This window comes from Momordica charantia, assembly GCF_013281855.1.
Source record: "Momordica charantia cultivar OHB3-1 chromosome 6 unlocalized genomic scaffold, Mcharantia_2.0 BLBB01000006.1, whole genome shotgun sequence".
Lineage (NCBI taxonomy): Eukaryota > Viridiplantae > Streptophyta > Magnoliopsida > Cucurbitales > Cucurbitaceae > Momordica > Momordica charantia.
Genome location: NW_028275164.1, coordinates 20,114,597 through 20,135,678, shown reverse-complemented (window position 1 = coordinate 20,135,678; position 21,082 = coordinate 20,114,597). Strand labels below are relative to the sequence as shown.

At 36.5% G+C, this 21,082-nt stretch overlaps 1 protein-coding gene and 1 pseudogene across 1 annotated transcript; both read left to right on the top strand.

Annotated features, from left to right (window-relative positions):
• Nucleotides 1-9,028: 9,028 nt before the first annotated feature.
• Nucleotides 9,029-17,105, top strand: LOC111024879 (Bacterial sec-independent translocation protein mttA/Hcf106). Its single transcript, XM_022302690.2, has 2 exons — nt 9,029-9,401; nt 16,859-17,105. Exons 1-2 carry the CDS (start codon nt 9,102-9,104, stop codon nt 16,988-16,990), a joined length of 432 nt encoding a protein of 143 aa, XP_022158382.1. The 5' UTR covers nt 9,029-9,101; the 3' UTR covers nt 16,991-17,105.
• LOC148210890 (uncharacterized) lies at nt 9,412-14,047 on the top strand (annotated as a pseudogene).
• Nucleotides 17,106-21,082: the final 3,977 nt, after the last annotated feature.

Genomic DNA, 21,082 nt, shown 5'->3' with positions numbered 1-21,082 from the left:
TGACCTCCTCTTCTGAAGTCTGGAAAGGCGTTGAAGATTATTTTGGTAATGTTAACCCATCAAGAATCAACTAACTAAGTGCACTCTTCAACATACTAAAAGGGGTCTATGAAAATGGGAGAATATCTTGAGCTTATGAAACAAATTACTGTAAAATATGAATATGTTGCTTGTGAAGGTTGAATTTAATATCTACCAATCACCTATCAAATTATGGTAAAAATGATTGGACTTGGTAAAAATTCCATGCTACTATACTTGCCTTTGAATGACTATTGGAACATCTAAATATTACTCCAAAACCTATTGATGTTTCTACTCTTTTGCAAATATGGTTATGAGAAAATTTCAAGGACAGAGATCCAATAAATGTCGGCCATATGGAAACTACAACAACTGGAATAGAGGAGTGAATGTTGGAATTTATAGGCAAGTTGAAGTTAGTTGAGTAGGTGAGAAAATCAAGTTCTGCCGATGTCTTCCAACTTCTTTGATTGACCAATTTTGCTTTAAATGCAGCTTTCTATACTTGGTTTGACACGTACAGCATAAGAGAACTTGTCAAAACGCTCGGATTCTTGCGTTTCATTTAGGAAAAATATGACAATTGGGCATGAAAGTAAGCAAAAACGACCCTTTTTCCAAGTAAAAAAAGCAGAAGAGTATGAATTAAATTTCTGTTTACCGTTGAAAAGAAGGGTGATCATAAGGCTTTTCAAATAAATCCAAACCAACTTGCCAAGTTTGTGGAAATTATGGTCATTTTGCCACCCACTATAATCATATTTGAGAAAGAGTATATGGGTTCTTCGAGAAATAAAACTACTACAAACAAGAACAAACTAAATGCACTTGTTACAAATCCGAAAGTTGTTACCGTTACTAGCCTTATGTGGTATGCAAACTCACATGCGACAACCAAAGCACACCAGAGGTTGAGAATCTAAATCAACGGGCTGAATATAATGGTAATGAGCTGGTAATGAGCTACTTGCAGTAGGTAATGGTGATCTTTTAAGAATTGAGCACGTTGGTAACTCCACAATTTCATCCCCCACCACTCATAGCACATTGCTACACCTACCAAATATATTTTATGTTCCTGATTTAACAAAAAATTTACTTAGCATTTCTTAGCTTGTCAAGGATAACCACGTTTTCATTGAATTTCAGTTTGATAAATATTTTGTGAAGGATAAGTTTACCAAGAGGTTGCTGCTGACCGGGAAGGTTAAAGATGGTTTCTATCACTTGGAGTTTCTACCTACTCGTGGCGTCACATACCCCAATAAGAAGTCTTTTCCTTCATTATCTATTATTGCTTTTACTACTATCATGCGTCTCCATTGTTTTCTTTCAAAAATTTAGTATATCCAAGGAGTTTTGCACCAACATATGGATCATCCATCCAATCGAGTCCTTAGTCAAATTCTTTGATATTGTAACTCTAGTTTGAAGATTAATAAAAAAAATTTCTTTTTTGTGATGTTTGTCAACTAGGAAAATCCTATGCTCTCCATTTTCCGTCTTTAAACTCTCATCCTAGCAAACCACTTGAAAATGGTTCACACCGATCTCTGGGGCTCGTCCCCATCAATCAAATGAAGGCTATTGCTTCTATATATCTTTCCTACATGATTGCAGTCGCCTCACTCACATATACCCATTGAAAAATAAAGGTGAAGCCCTAGACTCCTTTTTCACCTATAAGAATCTAGTTGAAAATCAATCCAGTGCTAAAATCAAAACCTTTCATGATGATTAGGGAGGTGAGTTTAGATTATTTCATTCCTCATCTCTCAAACTTTGGTATTCTCTTTCAACCTCCTTGACCACACACTAGTGAGCAAAATGGAAAAATTAAGCGAAAACAGCGTCATATCATTGAAATGGAACTAACTCTTTTAGTTGAAGCCTCCATGTCTCTCACCTTGTGTTGGAATGCTTTCTCAACGGTTGCTTTTATCATTAACCAACTACCCACCCCTACCCTTGGAAACCTATCTTTCATTCAAACAACCTTTTAACAACTCCCTGATTACAAGATCTTCAAGGTCTTTGGTTCAGCCTGTTTTCCGTGCCTACAACGGTTGCATTTGTGTTCATTGGCTATAGTAATGAACACAAATGCTACAAGTGTCTAAACTCCACTGGTCGCATCTTTATTTACCGCCATATTGTTTTCCATAAAATTAAATTTCCTTTTCTAAACGCTTCCTGTCCTAATTTACCATCTCCTGTAGAGACACAACCATTTGTTGTCTATTTTCTTCCTATTTTTCACCTAAACTAGTACCTCTTCTTCACCATCTCCACTATTCATGCAACATGACAACATTATAGTGAGCACTCATTCTTTACCATCCTTGTCAATGACATCCTCCTCAATAACCTCAACTTCACGGTATGAACAAAGTATGTATTCAATTCCTCTCTCTCTTCCTCTTCCTTCAACTAATCATAATACATCATCTCAACCTCATATACAGACCATATCTTTGAGAGGATGTGAATCTCGGAGCGGAAGCAGTAGAACACGTTTCTAAATTTCTTTTAAAAATTTAAAACAAAGAAAAATGCAAAACAGGAAAGAATGTTGAATTTTACCTTTGAAGACTCTTATTGATGTAAACCAAATGAGACAGCACCACTTGATCTTCGTTGTTAAATCTCTCGATCGAGAATCCGGATTGTGGGATCTAATTGCAATGGATTGAGTGAGTAAGATAGCTTAGAGATTTTTTTTTTTTGGTGTCCTTTTAGGGTTTAACTTACTGTTATATTTATAGAAGGAAAATTCTTAAACCATAAGGATATCTTATCTTTTTAGATATAGGATATCTTCTCCTGAATCTAGGGAAATCTCAAGACCATCAGGATATCTTTTTCTTTTGAATTCCCTAGAAAATAGGGGTTTTTCCTATCCATAATGTTAGCCACCACTCTCAAAATACATAGTATTAATTTTGAATCTTTATAAAAAATTAACATGTATTTATATAATGTATCAATATACATTCTATACATTTCCTTATATAATTTGAATATTTCAAATTATTTCATAATTCTTGATCCTCATTTTACCCGTTGTGAGCTAGCAAGGGGACATATGGATCTACAGGTCAGAAGCTCTAACGATGCGAGATTAATCAGTTAAACTCATTAACCAAGTTAATCAACATTCGTTAACTGTGGGTCACTCCACTAAAGACCCGCAACTGCACTCTTCTCATTGCATAATATTTTCGTGTCCAAGGATATACGACCATTAACGGCAAGTCAATCCTTCACGAGTGCTCCTAACTCTAGCTGAGTAAAATTATCGTTTTACCCCTAAGTTATATTTTGCTACATAAATACCATTGCTCATCTAATGAACAACCCAATTATGGTCTGACCAATAATTGAAAGTCCCTTTCGGGCCATTGTGAGGGTCGAGACCCTTGTTCAAGGGAATGAGTGAAATCCATCTTGCGTAGTTATGTTCCTAGCTTTTCACTCGGTCTCATCCCCAAAATGGTAGGATTATTGAGTCGGCATCCCGGGCCACTCTCACCCATAAAAATCAAAGGACGATCCCTTATTGGCAAGAGTTCATAACTCACTCAGGATTAAGATCGAGTTACCTAGTCATCCTTTGAGGTAATAATGTATTAACCAACGGTATTAGAGCCAATGATTAACTATTTCGCGATCTGGTCTTACACAAACTCATTGTATAGAATAGCCCCACTCGCATGTCTCTACACGAACGACCTGGATAAAGTCGTTTGTAACTATTCCAAAGCGAGTCGTATCCATAGTGTTACCAAGATAAGATACCCATCTTATCTATGTACTATAGACCATTTAGGTTATTACTGGAACAATATCCACTTGTACATCGAATATACACTATTGAGTAAGGATTAAGAAAAATACGCACAATTCTATTTATTAACAACAAAAATCAGCTAGAGTTTAGTTGTTCATCAATTATAGCATGTAAATCTCCCCCAACATGGGGTTTAGCTCATGGAGAAAGAAGCAAATACAATGGGTAAAGGAAGATGACAACCCATTTCAAGAAAAGAGAAGAAAACCGAGAATGGAGATGATAGCTCGAAGCAACAGTCGAATATCCTCCTCTATCGTCAGCTCTTTCCCTGAAAAATGGTGAGATTCTTCCTCCTTGTCGTTTCCAACACTCAAAGATGTGTCTCTATTGGGATCTGTATGTGTCGACTAGGTCAAAATGTCTCTTTTATATCGGGTCCCCAATTTTAGGGCACCCAGCTGGAGGTTGTACGGACATGGTAACTTATCCCACTTATGGGATAATTACTGCACTGTAAATCCGTGCTCCTGCTATTCTTCGCTCTGGCTCTTATCTGCTTTGCCTTGGACATGTTTCGTCTACTCTTTCCTGGGCTCAACGCTTTATTCATGCTTTTTTTCTTCTCTGCCCAAACCTGTGCAATTAAGCCCAAAAATAAGAGAGTTTAATATAATTTTTAGCCAAAGCATTTAAGACAAAGGACTTTAGCTAAAAGTTTGATTTATAAGACTTTTCATGATGTTTAAGAGCTAAAACCGATACACTTTAACATTTATTTGTATAAAATCACCCAAATAATTACTAGAATAACTCTCTTTTTGAGAGTTATCACACCCCCAAACATAAAATTTTACTTGTCCCCAAGCTTTGTATAGATTCTGACATTTGTTATTTCCTTCTCAATACTTTCTAAATTTATCAATTGTATTTTTTTTTCATTTGTATAGATTATTTTGTAGCTGGCTGATTTACCACAATCTTTGGCCTTAATTCTTGGGAAAATATTGAGGGCTTGCCTCATGTAAATGAGTTCCATTATTGTACTTCTATAAATCAGATTGTCTTCTCTCGCTCTAATCAAGTTGTTAGAGAGCATTTTTGTAACAACTCGTATTTTCTAATACGATCATTCTAACAATAATGCGGAAGTATAAACAAATAAACACTATATCAAAGGAAAAACTTCTTTATTTAATATGATACTATGACAAAAATGGGGACAAGTCCAACTTTGAAACATAAACCTTCACTATAATAAATCCAAAGATTAACTAACAGAACTAACTAAGTTCTCATAAGCTAAAAAAAAGGAAAATACTAAAATTTTTAAACTCCTCGTGCTAGAATACTATTCCTTAATCACTATCTGATCAGTCATTCAAACCTTCATCTGAAAACATTTAGTAAATGGAAAAATGAGTACAAAAAATACTCAATAAGCAATTACCATATCGAACATTGAAATTCATTTTTCCTTTCAAAACATTTGTAACAAAAATACAAACAGATCAAAACTCTTAAAAGTCCTTCTAAAACATTCAGTTCAACTTTCAAACTTTCGAATAAACTAAATCGTTCAAACATTAAAAACGATCTTACATTCATTCATACTTTCAAAATCAGAGTGGGAGGTTGAATTATTTGGGTAGCCTACATAACATATGTGGTTACCCGTTAGTAACACCAATCAATCAGTAGCTTATATCAGAATTGTCGAATTAATATCAACTAGAACAAATAGAATGGTTACTTAAGTGTGAGGTCATGTGAGTGAATAATACACACATGAATATTCATTCTCAAGGAATGACAAACTACAAAAGTGTCTTCTTACAAATAAGCAAAAACAGAAATCCATTAATTCCAAATTAGGCTACTACCCCAAATAAGCAAAACGTTCCACAAAACAAAAATATGGCATATCCGAATAGCCCTATCAAATCAATCATAAATATCTTTCAAATAAATATGCAAAACAAATACATACTTTCAATATCAAATCAGTTCAAAGCATTTAAATAATTTCAAACAAACTTTATCGAATCATACAAAACATAATTTCAAATGTTTTACAAATAACCATAATATCAATTACCAAAATATTTATCAAATCCATAATAAAACTTCAATTTAATATGCAAGATATCAATTTCAAATCTTCATATCAAATCCAAAATAAATTTTATTTTTGGAAAGGATATGACAAATTACTTACAACACTTTTTCGAAGGATATGGTAAATCACTTACAACATTTTTCAAACGGATATGGAAATTCACTTACAACACTTTTCGAAGGGAAACAACAAATATCCAAAATCAATCCTTAAATCCTATTTAAGGATTTAAAATTCAACTAATTACTAAGCAAATCTTATCTACCTAATTTTCCCATTCAAAACAATTTTTTATGCAAAACAATTAGGAAAGTATGGATTTGGGGCTACAAAACCAGATCTGAAAACTGAGTTAAAAAACCTTTAAATTCAACAATGACAAACTTTAAAATTATAAGAGTCGTAATCAATACGGACTAAATTTTCAAAAAGTTTCTCTTTAAAAACCTTCTAAACAATTGAAAATTTGGGAATTTTAAATCTGGAAAATTTTTTGTTTTATAAAATAAAACTTTCAAGAATTTTCCACAAAAACAATTAACAATTTAGTGATTTTTATAGAAAAATCAGATCTGAAAACTGTGTAGAAAACCTTTAAAACTTGGTAAAAACATATAATTTTTCAAGTAAAAATCATAACAATAAACTTTAGTTTATGAGACATAAATAAGTAAACTTTTTATGCAAAAAGAGTCTCAAAATAGCCCAAAAAAACAGTCTCATAAAGAACAAGATTCAAACAAAAAATTTTGGAGAATTTTTAGGACAAAAAATCTTAAAATCTTTTATTCTATAAACAAATACCTCAAACTTTTCCCAATAAACTGAATTAAAGAACTACATATCAAGAAAAATAAAACTAAAATAATGAAGAAGAAAAACTTACCGATCTTTGAGAGAAAATACCAAAATTCTTCTTCTTTTGTTTTCTTTTTCTCTTGGAGAGAAAACTAGGTTTAGCAGAAAATAAAACTTAGGGTTTAAGGGCTTTTAAAACAAACCTAAAGAAACTTTTTTAAAAAAGATAACATAATAAGATAAATACTTAATAAAACTCTTTCTTTTTTATATATTTTTTTTCAATTCCAAAAGCAAATTATCTTTTAAAAATAATTTTTAAAACAAAGGTTTATCTTTGAGAGTATAAAAGAAAACAACTAAAAAAAATCTAAATATATATATATATATTTTTTTCGGTTGTTACAATTTCTACCGTGCATTTGGTTAATGCTTCTAATCAAAAGGTCGTAAGTTCGAATTCTATCCCTATTTGTTGTACTATAAGAGGCGGCATAAGAGACAACATAGTGACAGTCCATTTACAAACACTTTATTTTCGTATTATTTTTAGAATAAATTTCAAATATGAAATATTTTTAAAATAAGTTTTAAAGTGAGTAATATTTAAAAAAAATCCTAAGTCAAGTTGGTAAGAATGCATTTTTTCCCAAAAAAGAATAGAAGGAAAAAGTATATTCCAATTCATTTTGACTTTCAATTTATGAGGGAAGCATAAAAATTAGAGGTGTAAGTTGGTCAGTTCGGGTTCGTTTCCATACAAAACCGACCCGACCCGAAAATGTTCAGTTTTGAGTCGGTTCGGGTCGAACCGAGTCGGTCCGATTTCCTTTTCTTTTTTCTCTCTCTTCAGGGTTTCTCCTAAGTAGCGATATAATGACAAAAAAAGAAAAAAAAACAAAAAAACCTTTAAGATAAAACCTAGCTTCAAAACACAAAACTGAAATTTCCATAAAAAATCCACATTCTACAAAATACATCAAAACTCATCTTGAAAATCAAACCTAATTTCAAAATCAAACTCACCTTCAAAATACTGTTGGAGAAATATGCATAGAAAACTTACGGAAACACAAAATTAAAAATCTGAACCCAACGTAGCATTGTTTCCTTAAGACAATTTTGTTCCCTCTACTGTGCTCAAGGTTTCATGAACAATTATCTCCCAGGATAGGACGGATATACTAACCTGTGAATGCAGCACTTCACACACAGGACTCAATGAACTCACAGTATTTAAGTATTCTTACAGAGAAAAAGAGAGAATTTCGAGGGATCAGTTTTTCTTTCTTTCGAAACTGAGAAGAATCATATATTTATAGACTATTTGTAGTCATTCAAATAGTCATATCATTTCATGTAAAGTTATATCTTTTGATAAAAGCCCATAACCAAAGACGTACCAGTTCATGAAAAATTGTGTTTCTTCAATTTTAACAAAAATAATTTTATTCAAAAAATTCCAACAATCCCCCACATGAATAAAATTTATTTTTTTTTAAAAACGTGTACGATTACTCATGAAGAATAACTACACTAGGATAAGTAGTCTAAGACTTTGAACTTTCCTTAGTAAAACTATGGAGTTTACATAGCCGATTAGTTGTTAAAGAACTTTGAACCATCAACTTTTTAAGAGTAAAGCAAGTCCATAATAATTACATAGATATTATTCGAAATACTAATGGTTTTCATGTTTGTATTCATTTTGGCCGTGAATACCGCCTGGTTTCATGAGTATTTTTAGAGAATTCAGCCTTAAAAATTCTCATAGAAGCGGCCCCTTCACACCTACATAGGTGGCTTCTTTAAAGAGTATCATGACAATACCCCACTTTTATATAAGAGCTAAAGAGTCGCATATCTTAACCTCATCCGTTTCCAGGTTAACACTAACTTTTATAATAGGAACGGTTAGAAATTTATAATTCCTTTTCTTAGTGTTCCTCTGAGTTATATCAAACCTTGAGCACCGTAGAGGAACAAAATTGAAAACAACGCTACGTTGAGTTTGGATTTTTAATTTTGTGTTTCCTTAAGTTTTCTATGCATATTTCTCCTACAAATACAACAAAAACTCAACTTCAAAATCAAACCCACCTTCAAAATATAACAAAAATACACCAAACTCTACCTTCAAATAAATAAATAAACACATCCATAAAGGGAGATGGTGCGATCCAACATTTGAAATAATCGAATCGAACCGAATTGGTTTTCCTTTCACCCCTAAGAAAAATAATGGAGGATTCCAATCTGAAACGTGGAAAATAGATATCCAAAACCAAAACACAAACAAATACATTTAACTAAAATCGCAATCATCACCGAGAAAGATTCCAATCAAGATTTTCCCAACGACGACCACCAATGGTGATCTCATCTGCAACTTTATCCTTTACCTCTTCCCTTCCGAGGCCTCCTCTTTCCCCTCCATTCTCCTCCTCCAAATCCGCCTTCTTCGCCAACCATGCTTTGCTGCTGCGTACGACCACACCCACAACCACGACCCACACAAGAGCTCATAAGGGTCTCACTTGTAACGCTTTGTTCGGACTCGGAGTCCCTGAACTTGTTGTAATCGCCGGCGTCGCCGCGCTGGTTTTTGGCCCTAAGAAGTTGCCGGAAGTCGGGAAGAGTATCGGGAAAACGGTGAAGAGCTTCCAGCAGGTACGTGGTTTCAATTGATTTAGTCCGTACTGTGTATAATTGTCTGGTCTTCGAATTGGGGATTCGATGAAACGAATAAATTTACTGAAATTTAGAGAGAATGTGTTGTGGATGTTTGGCTTTCTAGTCACTGCACATACTTCTGTTGAATATTGTTTTACATATTTTTATGAATGAGATTCAATTTGTTCATGCGTAGGTAGTTTTTTCATTGTATGCGAAGTCTTGTGTCCTTTTAATTTGTAACTTAAACTATTGGGGAATCCTTTGCTGATTATAGAGTATCGAATGTCCGCGAAGGGGCTTGCTGATTTTAGATCATGGAAAGGAGGGTGTTGCTTAACCCTGTATTCACTGGACCTCCCGTTAAAGAAACATTAATCGATATTAATCCTGAAAAAATTTCTTGCCACCCTTACCAGTTACCTGGAGTTTTATAATCCACCCCAAAGGTGCATCTAATTGGTGTATTTTGCGCCAGAAAGTTGGAAGACCAAGCCCACTTGTTCTTCCGTTCTTCCATTGCTCCTTCAGTCAGAAGCTTTGGTCTTCCTGTCTTAGAGAGTTCAATCTGGTGTGGATATTTTATGAGTCTGGCACGCTAAAACCTTCATCAACCCCTCAATGGCCATCCTTTTAAACTGAAAGTAAATGTGTTGTGGCAGTATACTATCAAAGCCCTCATATGATAGGTGTGGTTGGAAAGACTTTTGGCATCTTTCAAATTCCTTCTGAAAAATAGAGTGACGTGGAATATTGTTCTGTACCAAGTTACATTTCGAAGTTCTTTTTCAAAATATTTTTTGTTCTATGGTTCTTTTTTGATTAAATCCAAGTGGAGGAACCTTTTGTAATTCTCTTAACTCGTATGAGCTGACTTCTTATCACCCTTGTACTTTTGCTTTCTTAATGAAAGGTTTCTAGTTTCATATAGAAAAAGGCATGGCCATAAGCTTTTTTTCTTCATTTTCTTTGCTTATTTTGTGCCTTGATCTCAGTTTCTTAGATCCCCTTTTGCAATTCATTAAAATTTTCCAGAAAGATAAGGCAAAGAAAGTAAAAAGAAAAAAATGAAAAACACTGCCTCCCAGTTACGCGAATCTAGGCCTTAATGGCTATCATTGGGCACCCGCAGCCCCATATTTGCTTTTCATTCACATAGGCCCGCTGGTCATCAACTGCTTCCTTGGGTTTGAAATTACCCAAGTTTTCTCATGTCACTATTCTTTACTATGAAAAATCTAGGTTTCACTAATAGAGTAATCAATGGTCTCCCCTGTTTTAGACTTCTTCAAAAGTGTCTTCATTCACTTACTTCATAACTCAATTGTCTTGATAGACGTTCCTTGACCTCAGAGACCTATTCCTTTCTTTAATGATAACTTCAACAATACTAATATCCTTAACTTCAAAAGGCCTTCCCAACCAGAATATATCTCTATTAGAGGTCAAGGACTGGTTGACTTCCAAAAATAGTTTCTCCCTTTGTTTAGTTTCTTATGGATGGGTGGAAAACTGTTAGACCACCAATCATAAAGACATATAATAGGAAGGGCAAAGGGGTAATTGTAGAGGGCCATAACGGCCAAGAGAGAGAAGATGGTACGAGTGGGGCAATGTAAGAGTGGACCGTTGTCTATAAGGACAGGGAATGTAGGAGGGAGGAGATCATCCTAGTTTTATGCTTTTGCAGCTTTTGTAGTTGGTTGGAGAGATTACTCACCCTCTCGGATTGGTGAGTCGGTTTTGTATTGCCCACGGGCTCTTTTCTAAGGAATCAAACAGCTTGTGAGGGTTGATACCTCACAAATTGGTATCAGAGCGCGTCGATTCGGGGGAAAATGACGGTCAAGGAATTGGAAACTCGTTGTGAAACGATGGAGAAGGATGTCACTGTGGTGAAAATGGAGGTTGCAACACTGCATCAGGAGTTTGCCGAGCAAAAGAAGGCACTCCAGGAAGTCCATGTTACGCTGAAAGCATTCATGGCACAGATCCTAGGCGGAACCACTCCGTCCATGTCAATGATTTCAGGAGAGACTTCAGTCACGAAAGGGAAAGCAGCGGAAGGGGAAAACATGGAGAAGGAAAATGGAAACCAGGGCCTCGACAAAAACCGCTTCAAGAAAGTGGAGATGCCGGTGTACACGGGCCCGGAGCTGGAGTCATGGATATTCAGAGCCGAGCGGTACTTCGAAATACAAAAGCTCACGGACGACGAAAAGATGATTGTGTCAATAATCAGTTTCGATGGAATAGCCCTGGCATGGTATCGATATACAGATAACCGCGAGAAGTTCCGCGACTGGAATGATCTCAAGGGACGTCTGAGAGACCGTTTTCATCCGGCGAAAGAAGGAAGGCAGTGTGCTCGTCTGTTGTCCATTAAGCAGGAGGGAACCTTCGCCGAATACCGTCAGACGTTTGAGGCGTTGGCGGCAGCCCTTCCGCAACTCTCCGACGAGGTGCTGGAGAGTGCGTTCCTAAATGGATTGGATCCGGTGATGAGAGCAGAAGTCCGAGCCCTGGAGCCCAAAGGATTGGATCAAGTAGTCCGCAAGGCCCAACTCATAGATGACATCAACACGGCAAGTCTGGAGGCGGAGGGACAAGTTACAGCGGAAAAGGCCCAGAACGGCCCAACTACGACAAAGAATACATCCAAAACCCTAGAGGTAATACCTACTCGAACGGTAACCCTTTCCAGTAAAGTGCATAACTCTGTGCAGGGGGCTGGAACAATGCAAGCAGCCAAAAGGGAACCACCCTTCAAGAAACTATCAGAGGCTGAGTTTCAGAAGAGAAGGGAACGTGGATTGTGTTTTCGCTGCGAGGAGAAGTATACCGTGGGACACAAGTGCAAGAATAGAGAACTCAGAGTCTTTGTCCTCCACGACAACGAAATGTTCGAACTCGAGGAAGAGACAGCGCAAACGGAGAAACAAGAGGACAGCGAAGCTGTGAATGGCAAAACAGTTGAATGTCAGCTCAACACGATCGTGGGGATTTCTTCTCCCGGAACGATCAAAGTCAAAGGAATGATCTAAGAAAGGGAAGTGGTGGTATTGATAGACTGCGGAGCAACTCACAACTTCATCTCCATCGCCTTAGCAGATGAACTAAAACTGATAAAAACAGAAACGTTAAGCTATGGAGTGATAATGGGCTCCGGAACAGCTATCAAGGGGAATGGCATTTGCAAGGGAATCGTGCTGTCCTTACCAGAACTGTCGGTAAAGGAAGACTTTCTCCCCCTGGAATTGGGCAAACTGGATGTAGTTTTGGGAATGCAATGGCTCCAAACTATGGGGAAAATGGAAGCGGATTGGCCGGCACTGACCTTGCGGTTTAACAGAGGGGATAAGAAGATTACAATTCGAGGGGATTCGACCCTAGCACGACTCGAAGTGTCGATGAAAAGATTGGCTAAGCAATGGGAAGCCCAAGATCGAGGCTATCTGGTAGAGATGAGAGCACTCAATGCCACAGAAGATGAAACAGAGAATACGGCAGAGGAAATATCACCGGTAGTCGAGGAGCTGATCCATGAGTACTTGGATATCTTTCAAAAACCCGAGGAATTGCCACCCAACGGAGCGATAGATCACCGAATTCCCCTGAAGGAGGGACAAGGCCCGATCAATGTGCGCCCCTACAGGTACGCCCATGTGCAGAAAGAAGAGATTGAAAACCTCATCAGTGAGATGCTAGACGCAGGGATCATCAGGCCGAGTGTGAGTCCCTTCTCGAGTCCGGTTATCTTGGTTAAAAAGAAAGATGGAAGCTGGCGCTTCTGCGTGGACTATCGGGCCCTCAACCATGCGACAATCCCCGACAAGTTTCCCATACCCGTGGTGGAGGAGCTTCTTGATGAGTTACATGGATCAACCATTTATTCCAAATTGGATCTACGATCAGGCTATCATCAAATCCGAATGGCCGAGGAAGATGCGCACAAGACGGCCTTCAGGACACATGAGGGACATTACGAGTTTCTGGTAATGCCATTTGGCCTCACCAACGCCCCCTCGACCTTCCAAGCTTTGATGAACAACGTGTTTCGCCCATTCCTGCGCAGGTGTGTTCTCGTATTCTTTGATGATATTTTGGTGTATAGCCCCGACCTGAAGACGCATACCACCCACCTGACCATGGTCTTTAACCTCCTGAGAGATAACTCCCTGTTTTTGAATTTGAAAAAATGTCAATTCGCGGTAGAGCGCATTGAGTACCTGGGATATTGGGTCTCAAAGAAGGGGGTAGAGGCGGATCCTTCTAAGGTAACAGCCATGTTACAGTGGCCAGTACCCGTGAATGTAAGAGAACTCAGGGGATTTTTAGGCCTCACAGGCTATTACCGGAAGTTTGTCTCCAACTATGGCACCATCGCAACACCATTGACACAGCTCTTGAAGAAAGACGGATTCAATTGGACCGACTGTGCAACAGAGGCTTTTGAACGGCTCAAACGAGCAATGGTCACATTGCCAGTCTTGGCATTACCAGACTTCAATGCCCCATTTGTCATCGAGACCGATGCGTCAGGCACCGGGTTGGGAGCAGTCCTCACCCAGAATCAACGCCCCATTGCTTACTACAGCCATACTCTATCCCTACAGAAACCAAGCCAAATCGGTGTATGAGAGAGAACTGATGGCGGTAGTCTTGGCTATCCAACGATGGAGGCCATACCTATTGGGACAGAAATTTGTCGTTCGAACAGACCAACAGGCCCTCAAATATCTATTGGAGCACGCATCGTCCCACCGGAATACCAGAAATGGATCTCCAAGTTGCTGGGGTACGATTTTGAAATCCAATATAAATCGGGGCTGGAAAACAAAGCCGCAGATGCTCTCTCTAGGATGCCTACGACCCCTATGCTAATAGTCCTTTCAGCACCGGCGGTGATTGATGTGGAAATCATTAAGCGAGAAATCACTGAAGACCTTCACTTCTCCAAGATTATAGCCGAATTGCACAATGATCCTGACAGTAAAGAGAAGTTCCATGTGCAGCAGGGGACTCTGTACTACAAAAATAGAATGGTACTCACTCGCACTTCCTCACTTATACCAGCGATCCTACAAATGTACCACAACTCAGTAGTAGGGGGACATTCGGGGTTCCTTAGAACCTATAAGCGGTTGACAGGGGAGCTATATTGGCCTGGAATGAAGGATGACGTCAAAAGGCATGTCAGTGAATGTGAGGTATGCCAAAGGCACAAAACTGAATCGCTAGCCCCCGCGGGTTTGCTCCAACCCTTGCCACTACCGGACCACATGTGGGAAGATGTTACCATGGATTTTGTGGAGGGCTTGCCTAAATCAATGGGGAATGACACCATCTTCGTAGTAGTGGATCGTTTGAGCAAATATGCTCACTTTATTCCATTATCCCATCCGTTTTCTGCTAAAGTAGTTGCCATGGCTTTCATCAAAGAGATTGTAAGACTTCACGGGTTTCCCAGGTCTTTCATATCGGATAGGGACAAGGTTTTCATCAGCCATTTCTGGACTGAGTTATTCCGATTGCAGGGGACCACCTTGAAACGCAGCACAGCATACCACCCGCAGACTGATGGACAGTCAGGGAGAGTAAACCGTTGCCTAGAGACCTACCTGAGGTGTTTTTGCAGCGAGAAGCCCAAACAGTGGGGGCAATGGCTAGCTTGGGCAGAGCACTGGTATAACACCACCTACCACAACTCTAAAGACAGCCAATGCCACCTTGGATCAGCAACTCGTGGAGAGAGATATGGCACTAGCCCGATTGAAGAAACACCTACAGAAAGCCTAAGATCAAATGAAGAAGCAGTCTGACAAGAAGCGAAGGGAAGTCGAGTATGAGGTGGGCGACCTAGTATTCCTCAAAGTACGTCCCTATCGGCAATTGTCCTTGGCCAAGAAGCGGAATGAGAAACTGCAGCCCAAATATTTCGGGCCCTATGCAATCTTACAACGCATTGGTAAGGTCGCTTACCGCCTTGAACTGCCGCCCGAAGCTCGGATCCACCCCGTCTTCCATGTCTCTCAGCTTAAGAAGGCGATCGGAACAGCATCAGCAACACAATTCATCCCACCACAACTGTCGGAAAATTGGGAATGGATGGTGGAACCTGAATCCGTCTTTGCTTATCAGATCAACCCGGACACTGGAGAGTTCGAGGCCCTTATCAGCTGGAAGGGACTGCCAGAAGAGGATGCTACATGGGAGACCGTGTGCGACATCAGTCGACGATTCCCCACGTTTCACCTTGAGGACAAGGTGATGGTTGAGGGGGGGGGGGGTAATGTTAGACCACCTATCATAAAGACATATAATAGGAAGGGCAAAGGGGTAATTGTAGAGGGCCATAATGGCCAAGAGAGAGAAGATGGTACGAGTGGGGCAATGTAAGAGTGGACCGTTGTCTATAAGGACAGGGAATGTAGGAGGGAGGGGATCATCCTAGTTTTATGCTTTTGCAGCTTTTGTAGTTGGTTGGAGAGATTACTCACCCTCTCAGATTGGTGAGTCGGTTTTGTATTGCCCACGGGCTCTTTTCTAAGGAATCAAACAGCTTGTGAGGGTTGATACCTCACAAAAACCAACAGTTTGCCTCTTGATACCCTCATCCCGATTCCCGCATGGGGACCTACCCTCCATCCTCCGAGACTAACACTAACCTACAGCCTACTTACTAATTTTGTCTTTTTCTCTTATAGAAGTAGGCAATATATATATTTTTTTATAACTGGAAGTCGAAGCTTTGCTCCCCTATACCCAAGGACACCCGCGCCCGCCCCAAGGCCCGGACCCGGGAGGCATCAACTGTTTTTGGTATTAAGCTCACTAGAATATTCGAATCTGAGACCTCTAAGTCAGTATGACCAAGAGACCCCAAGCCCTTGCCAACTGGGCTACTCCTTGGGGGCTAATAGAAGTAGGCAGTATTACAACCATCTTTTTGGTAGGGGGTAGAACCAGATAATCTTTTAAAAATCCTCTAATTTATTAACTTTTTCATTAGCTCTTTTACATATAAAAAATTGTCTACATTTTCTATTGTGTGCTATGCCTTCACTATTTTTTGTGCCTCAGACTTAAGCTTTGGAGAATTATTGCACTTTGATGTTCCTCGCTTTTTAGAAAACACTAGTTAGAGTTAGAGAAAGTTACCATGGAATAGGATAAATTAGCTCTCTGTTTACCATAGATCAGAGGCGGATCGATGATATTTCTGAGATATTTCTGAGAAATCATAACTCTTTAAGATTATAGTCCCTCAAGTTTGCTGTTAGCATTTTGTTGACTAAGCTCCATTTCTTTTATAAAAAAGATTTATTTTAATTGGTTGTTCATTGTCCAACCCAAAGTAAACTGCAATTGCTCAATTTGTTAAAGAATTAGTAAAACGACACTTCAATAGGTTAGATGCTTTTGCCTTACCAATATTTATATTAACGTTGCAGGCAGCTAAGGAGTTCGAGTCCGAGCTGAAGAAAGAGCCCGAGGCAATCGGAGAGACTGCAGTAGAAAAGCCTACATCAGTGGATGAGGAGAGGCAAGATGTGAAGGTATCAAACCAGAAGGAGAGTGTATGAAGCTGTAGGTAGTACCAGCACATTCATGTCAACATTTTCCTATCACTGTGCTTTATGTATGAGAATCAATTAGTGGAATCTGAAGATCACTTAATGAAGATAAATGAGTTTTCCAGTGCTGGACTCTGATAGGTATCGAATTCCGATTTAATCATACCAAAAGAAAATATGAGCTGCAAGCTCAAGAACACGCTCCTAGGCTGATCCGAGAGGGCAGCTTCTCTCCCTGCAAAAAGGACTCACCCGATATCTATTTACCTCCCTCTCGTTGCACGCACGCCATGCTAAAATTTCAACTATAACAATACCGTTTTACCCTTCCTTACGTTTTCACTACTGGGGCAAATTTGAAGTTTGGGATACTGCATGTTCATAGTAAATACATAAAGTTACAATCATCAGTCTGCTGATAAAAACACTACAAAAAGTAGTTTTTTCCTACCTTTTTATTCTGATGACAAGACCCATATTTGCTTGTTGAATTCGGGACTTTTGTTCTTAAGTTAACAGGTCTTAGAATTTCATGAAAAGTCTGAAATTATGCAGTAGCAGTTTGAATTTACATAAAGCTCTGTAGCTATCATTTGATTTGATTATTGATATGAAATCCTGACTCGGTTAGATATTTGAAAGGACCACTTTCAATTCAAAATTAAAAGCTGTAAGGTAAATTTGTTTTGTTTGAAGCTGGTGCCTCATTTTATGGGCTTAATTTAACAGGTCCATTGGTTCGTGATTATGACATATATATCCTTGTTTTATGCTTACATTTTCTTAATCATACCACTTTTTATTACCCTCCAATCAAAAGTAGTTATTTTAAAATTACTTTTGAGAGAATTTTGTGTAAAGTTTGTTGTTATGGTCTTCCTAGGTGGCCCACTAGTTTGAACCATCCTATGGTGAAGCTAGGAAGCCATAGATATTGTTTCACACTTTATTATAATTATAAGTTTCATTTCCATCATACAAACTGGATTAAGTTGTGAGTTAGATTAAACTGAACTTTCAGTAAATGAATGTAATCTCTGATTCAGACTGTAATTTGACCATATAGCATTTGTCATTCGATAGCTAAAATTATTTCTTCATAAGTTAGTACCGACCACGATTCTCGAATCATGATATTAAGAGACATTTTGATTTACATCTCGTTTTGACCGTTGAGTCCATCATAATAGTTATTGTACCGTTAATATATATGAAAATATAGAGAAATAAGATGGTTTGAAATTGTCGTTGATATTTAAGTGAAGATATGGAATGCTAAATAGTCAATATTTTATAAAATAATAAATTAATTAGTACTTTTATCTAATGATTAGAATTCATGAACATCAAAAAGGCATTTTATATTTAAAAACTGTAAAAATACATCAGCCTTGACCTCTGTTGAATGCTCCAATAATCTTTACCTTCTCCACTAACGTTTATTATTATTATATTTGAGAATTGATTCCATATGGATTATGTTAGTAGGTTCCTACAACTGGGACTCGTTGTTTGGACTGAACAACGTTGTAATCATCACAAGACTGGAACTTGAGACTTCAAAGTAGATAGCACCTCAAAATTCCAAGTGCTTGTCATTGTCACATCTCTCGACCAACAATTGAGGATCAAGGTTGACCACCCTCATTTGAAATACAATACCATGGCACCCCCTCAATCCATTCTTCATACGGAATGTGTGAAGAGGTTGATTTTATACGGCCTAACACTTCCAAATTTCCAACAATCGTGCAACGTAGACACTCTAAACTTTGATACTATTGGAAGATCAACACCGAGTATGCAAATCTCTACTCTTAAGTTTTTTCTCTCTCTAAGGGGGTTTTTTATCTCCGTTTTCAAAACGGAGTGTAGGGTTTGTTAAGACAAACCCATGTTTGTTTCACAGTTTTATAAACTCGGTTTGCTACAATAAATACTATTTCACCTCTCAGGTTTGCTACAATAAATACTATTTCACTCTCTATGTTGCTACAATAATTTATTTCTACTCCCCAAGTTGCTGCAGTGTATATTTTATATTTTCTAAAATGCATTAATTTTTTAATTAAATATATTAAATAAATGAAGAAATTAATTACTTGTAATTATAATTATAAATAAGTAAATCAATTTAATTAAAAGTACATGTAATAAATAATTAATTCATATATCGACAATTTTTTCTTTCGTTTTTTTCCAAATGATCCAAGAAAAATCAAAATTTTTTTTGTTCTTATTATCTATTTTTAGCTGTTTTTTTTTTCATTTTATATAGTTGTTGCTACAATAATTTATTTCTACTCCCCAAGTTGCTGCAGTGTATATTTTATATTTTCTAAAATGCATTAATTTTTTAATTAAATATATTAAATAAATGAAGAAATTAATTACTTGTAATTATAATTATAAATAAGTAAATCAATTTAATTAAAAGTACATGTAATAAATAATTAATTCATATATCGACAATTTTTTCTTTCGTTTTTTTCCAAATGATCCAAGAAAAATCAAAATTTTTTTTGTTCTTATTATCTATTTTTAGCTGTTTTTTTTCATTTTATATAGTTGTTCATTTTGTTTCTATCATTTTTATTTACTTTTTATTATCACTATCACATTTGTAAAAGATGTTATAATTTTGTATAATTATTTATTTTAATTTTATATATTCTTTTTAACCTATGAAGTTAATAGTTTTTAAGCAAGTATTATTTAAAAGGTTTCCACTTTGTAATAAAATGTAATTTTTAAATAAAATAACTGAAATTTAATAGTAATGTTGATGATAATTAAGTAATCATTTTTTTCTTAGAATAATTAAGTAATAAAATTTATTTTAGTAAATAGTGAAAAATTAAATAACTTGTTGATAACATTTTCTCTACGGTAAAATTTATGTCTAATGAATTTGTATACTCTTGTTTAAACTTTGATAAATACTTTAAAAAGTATTTTCATAGATAATTAAATATTTATTTTTAAAAATTAATTATTGAAAAAAAATTGGATGGACAAAGGTATTAAAAATATTTTATATATCCTTAAAATAATATTTCCTAATTTCATAAGAAAATTGACTTATTTAAAATAAAGTTAAATAATTTAAATGTAACTTAAATTATTTTAATTAAACAATTAGTTTATAAATTATAATTTTTTAAAAAAAATTAAAACTCAACCAATCAAGCATAAATTTAATAAGTTCAGTTTAACCAAATACAAAATACAGACAACAAACCAGACTTAACATCAACCAAAGAGAGACTTAACAAACTTAGACTTAATAAACTTATTTCTTGCTCCAACCAAACACAGACTTAACAAACCAGACTTAATAAACCATGACAAAATAACGATCCAAACACCCCCTAAGTTTTTTAAAGCTCTAGAGCCTATTTGTGACTCTTTTTTTTTTTTAAATATAGTACAATAAATTGAGGTATGGGAGTTTGCACCTTTGATCTGAGAAGAAGGAGTAGGTACTAATTATCTCTAAACTATACTCATATTAGTGAACGTATTTGTGACTTGATCATTGGAGATTCTTAACGAAATATCTTACTAATATCTGTTGGATTGGTATGGCAACCCTAGAGGGGTGAATAGGGTTTAATTAACAAAATGTAAACTTTTTAATAAATTGGTCAAATTTAAAAAAAAAAAATACACTTTTTGAGATATATAATTTTAACAAAGTAAGATAAAATAAACTCTAAGGCAAACAAGAGATTTTAAAGCAAACAATAAAATTCTAAAATTAATTGCAAAAATAAATAAGAGATAGTGTAAGAGAATTTTAATAGCGGGAATTTTTATATTGGTTCGGCACAACTGTCCTGTCCCACTTCCCAATCACCCTTTGGGTTGTAAATTGAAATTCTAACTCTTTCCATGGTAGGAGTTAAACTAGTACGCTACCCTTCTCGAGAGCAAAGATGATCCTCTCCACGGTGAGGATCACACCGTTATATTGAATTTGAATTTTTGAAACACACACTTACAAACTCTCAAATAGAGTGAATGTACAAATTTGAGCTCATAAAAATTCAATCCTCAAAACAATAAATTTTTCTCACAAATAAGATGAAAAGAAAAATT

What these genes read in the sequence shown, in the direction of transcription:
- LOC111024879 (XM_022302690.2), top strand. Translation starts at nt 9,102, where the DNA reads ATGGTGATCTCATCTGCAACTTTATCCTTTACCTCTTCCCTTCCGAGG. An exon ending in CGGTGAAGAGCTTCCAGCAG is followed by an intron (nt 9,402 to 16,858) that starts GTACGTGGTTTC and finishes TTAACGTTGCAG; the next exon opens with GCAGCTAAGGAGTTCGAGTC.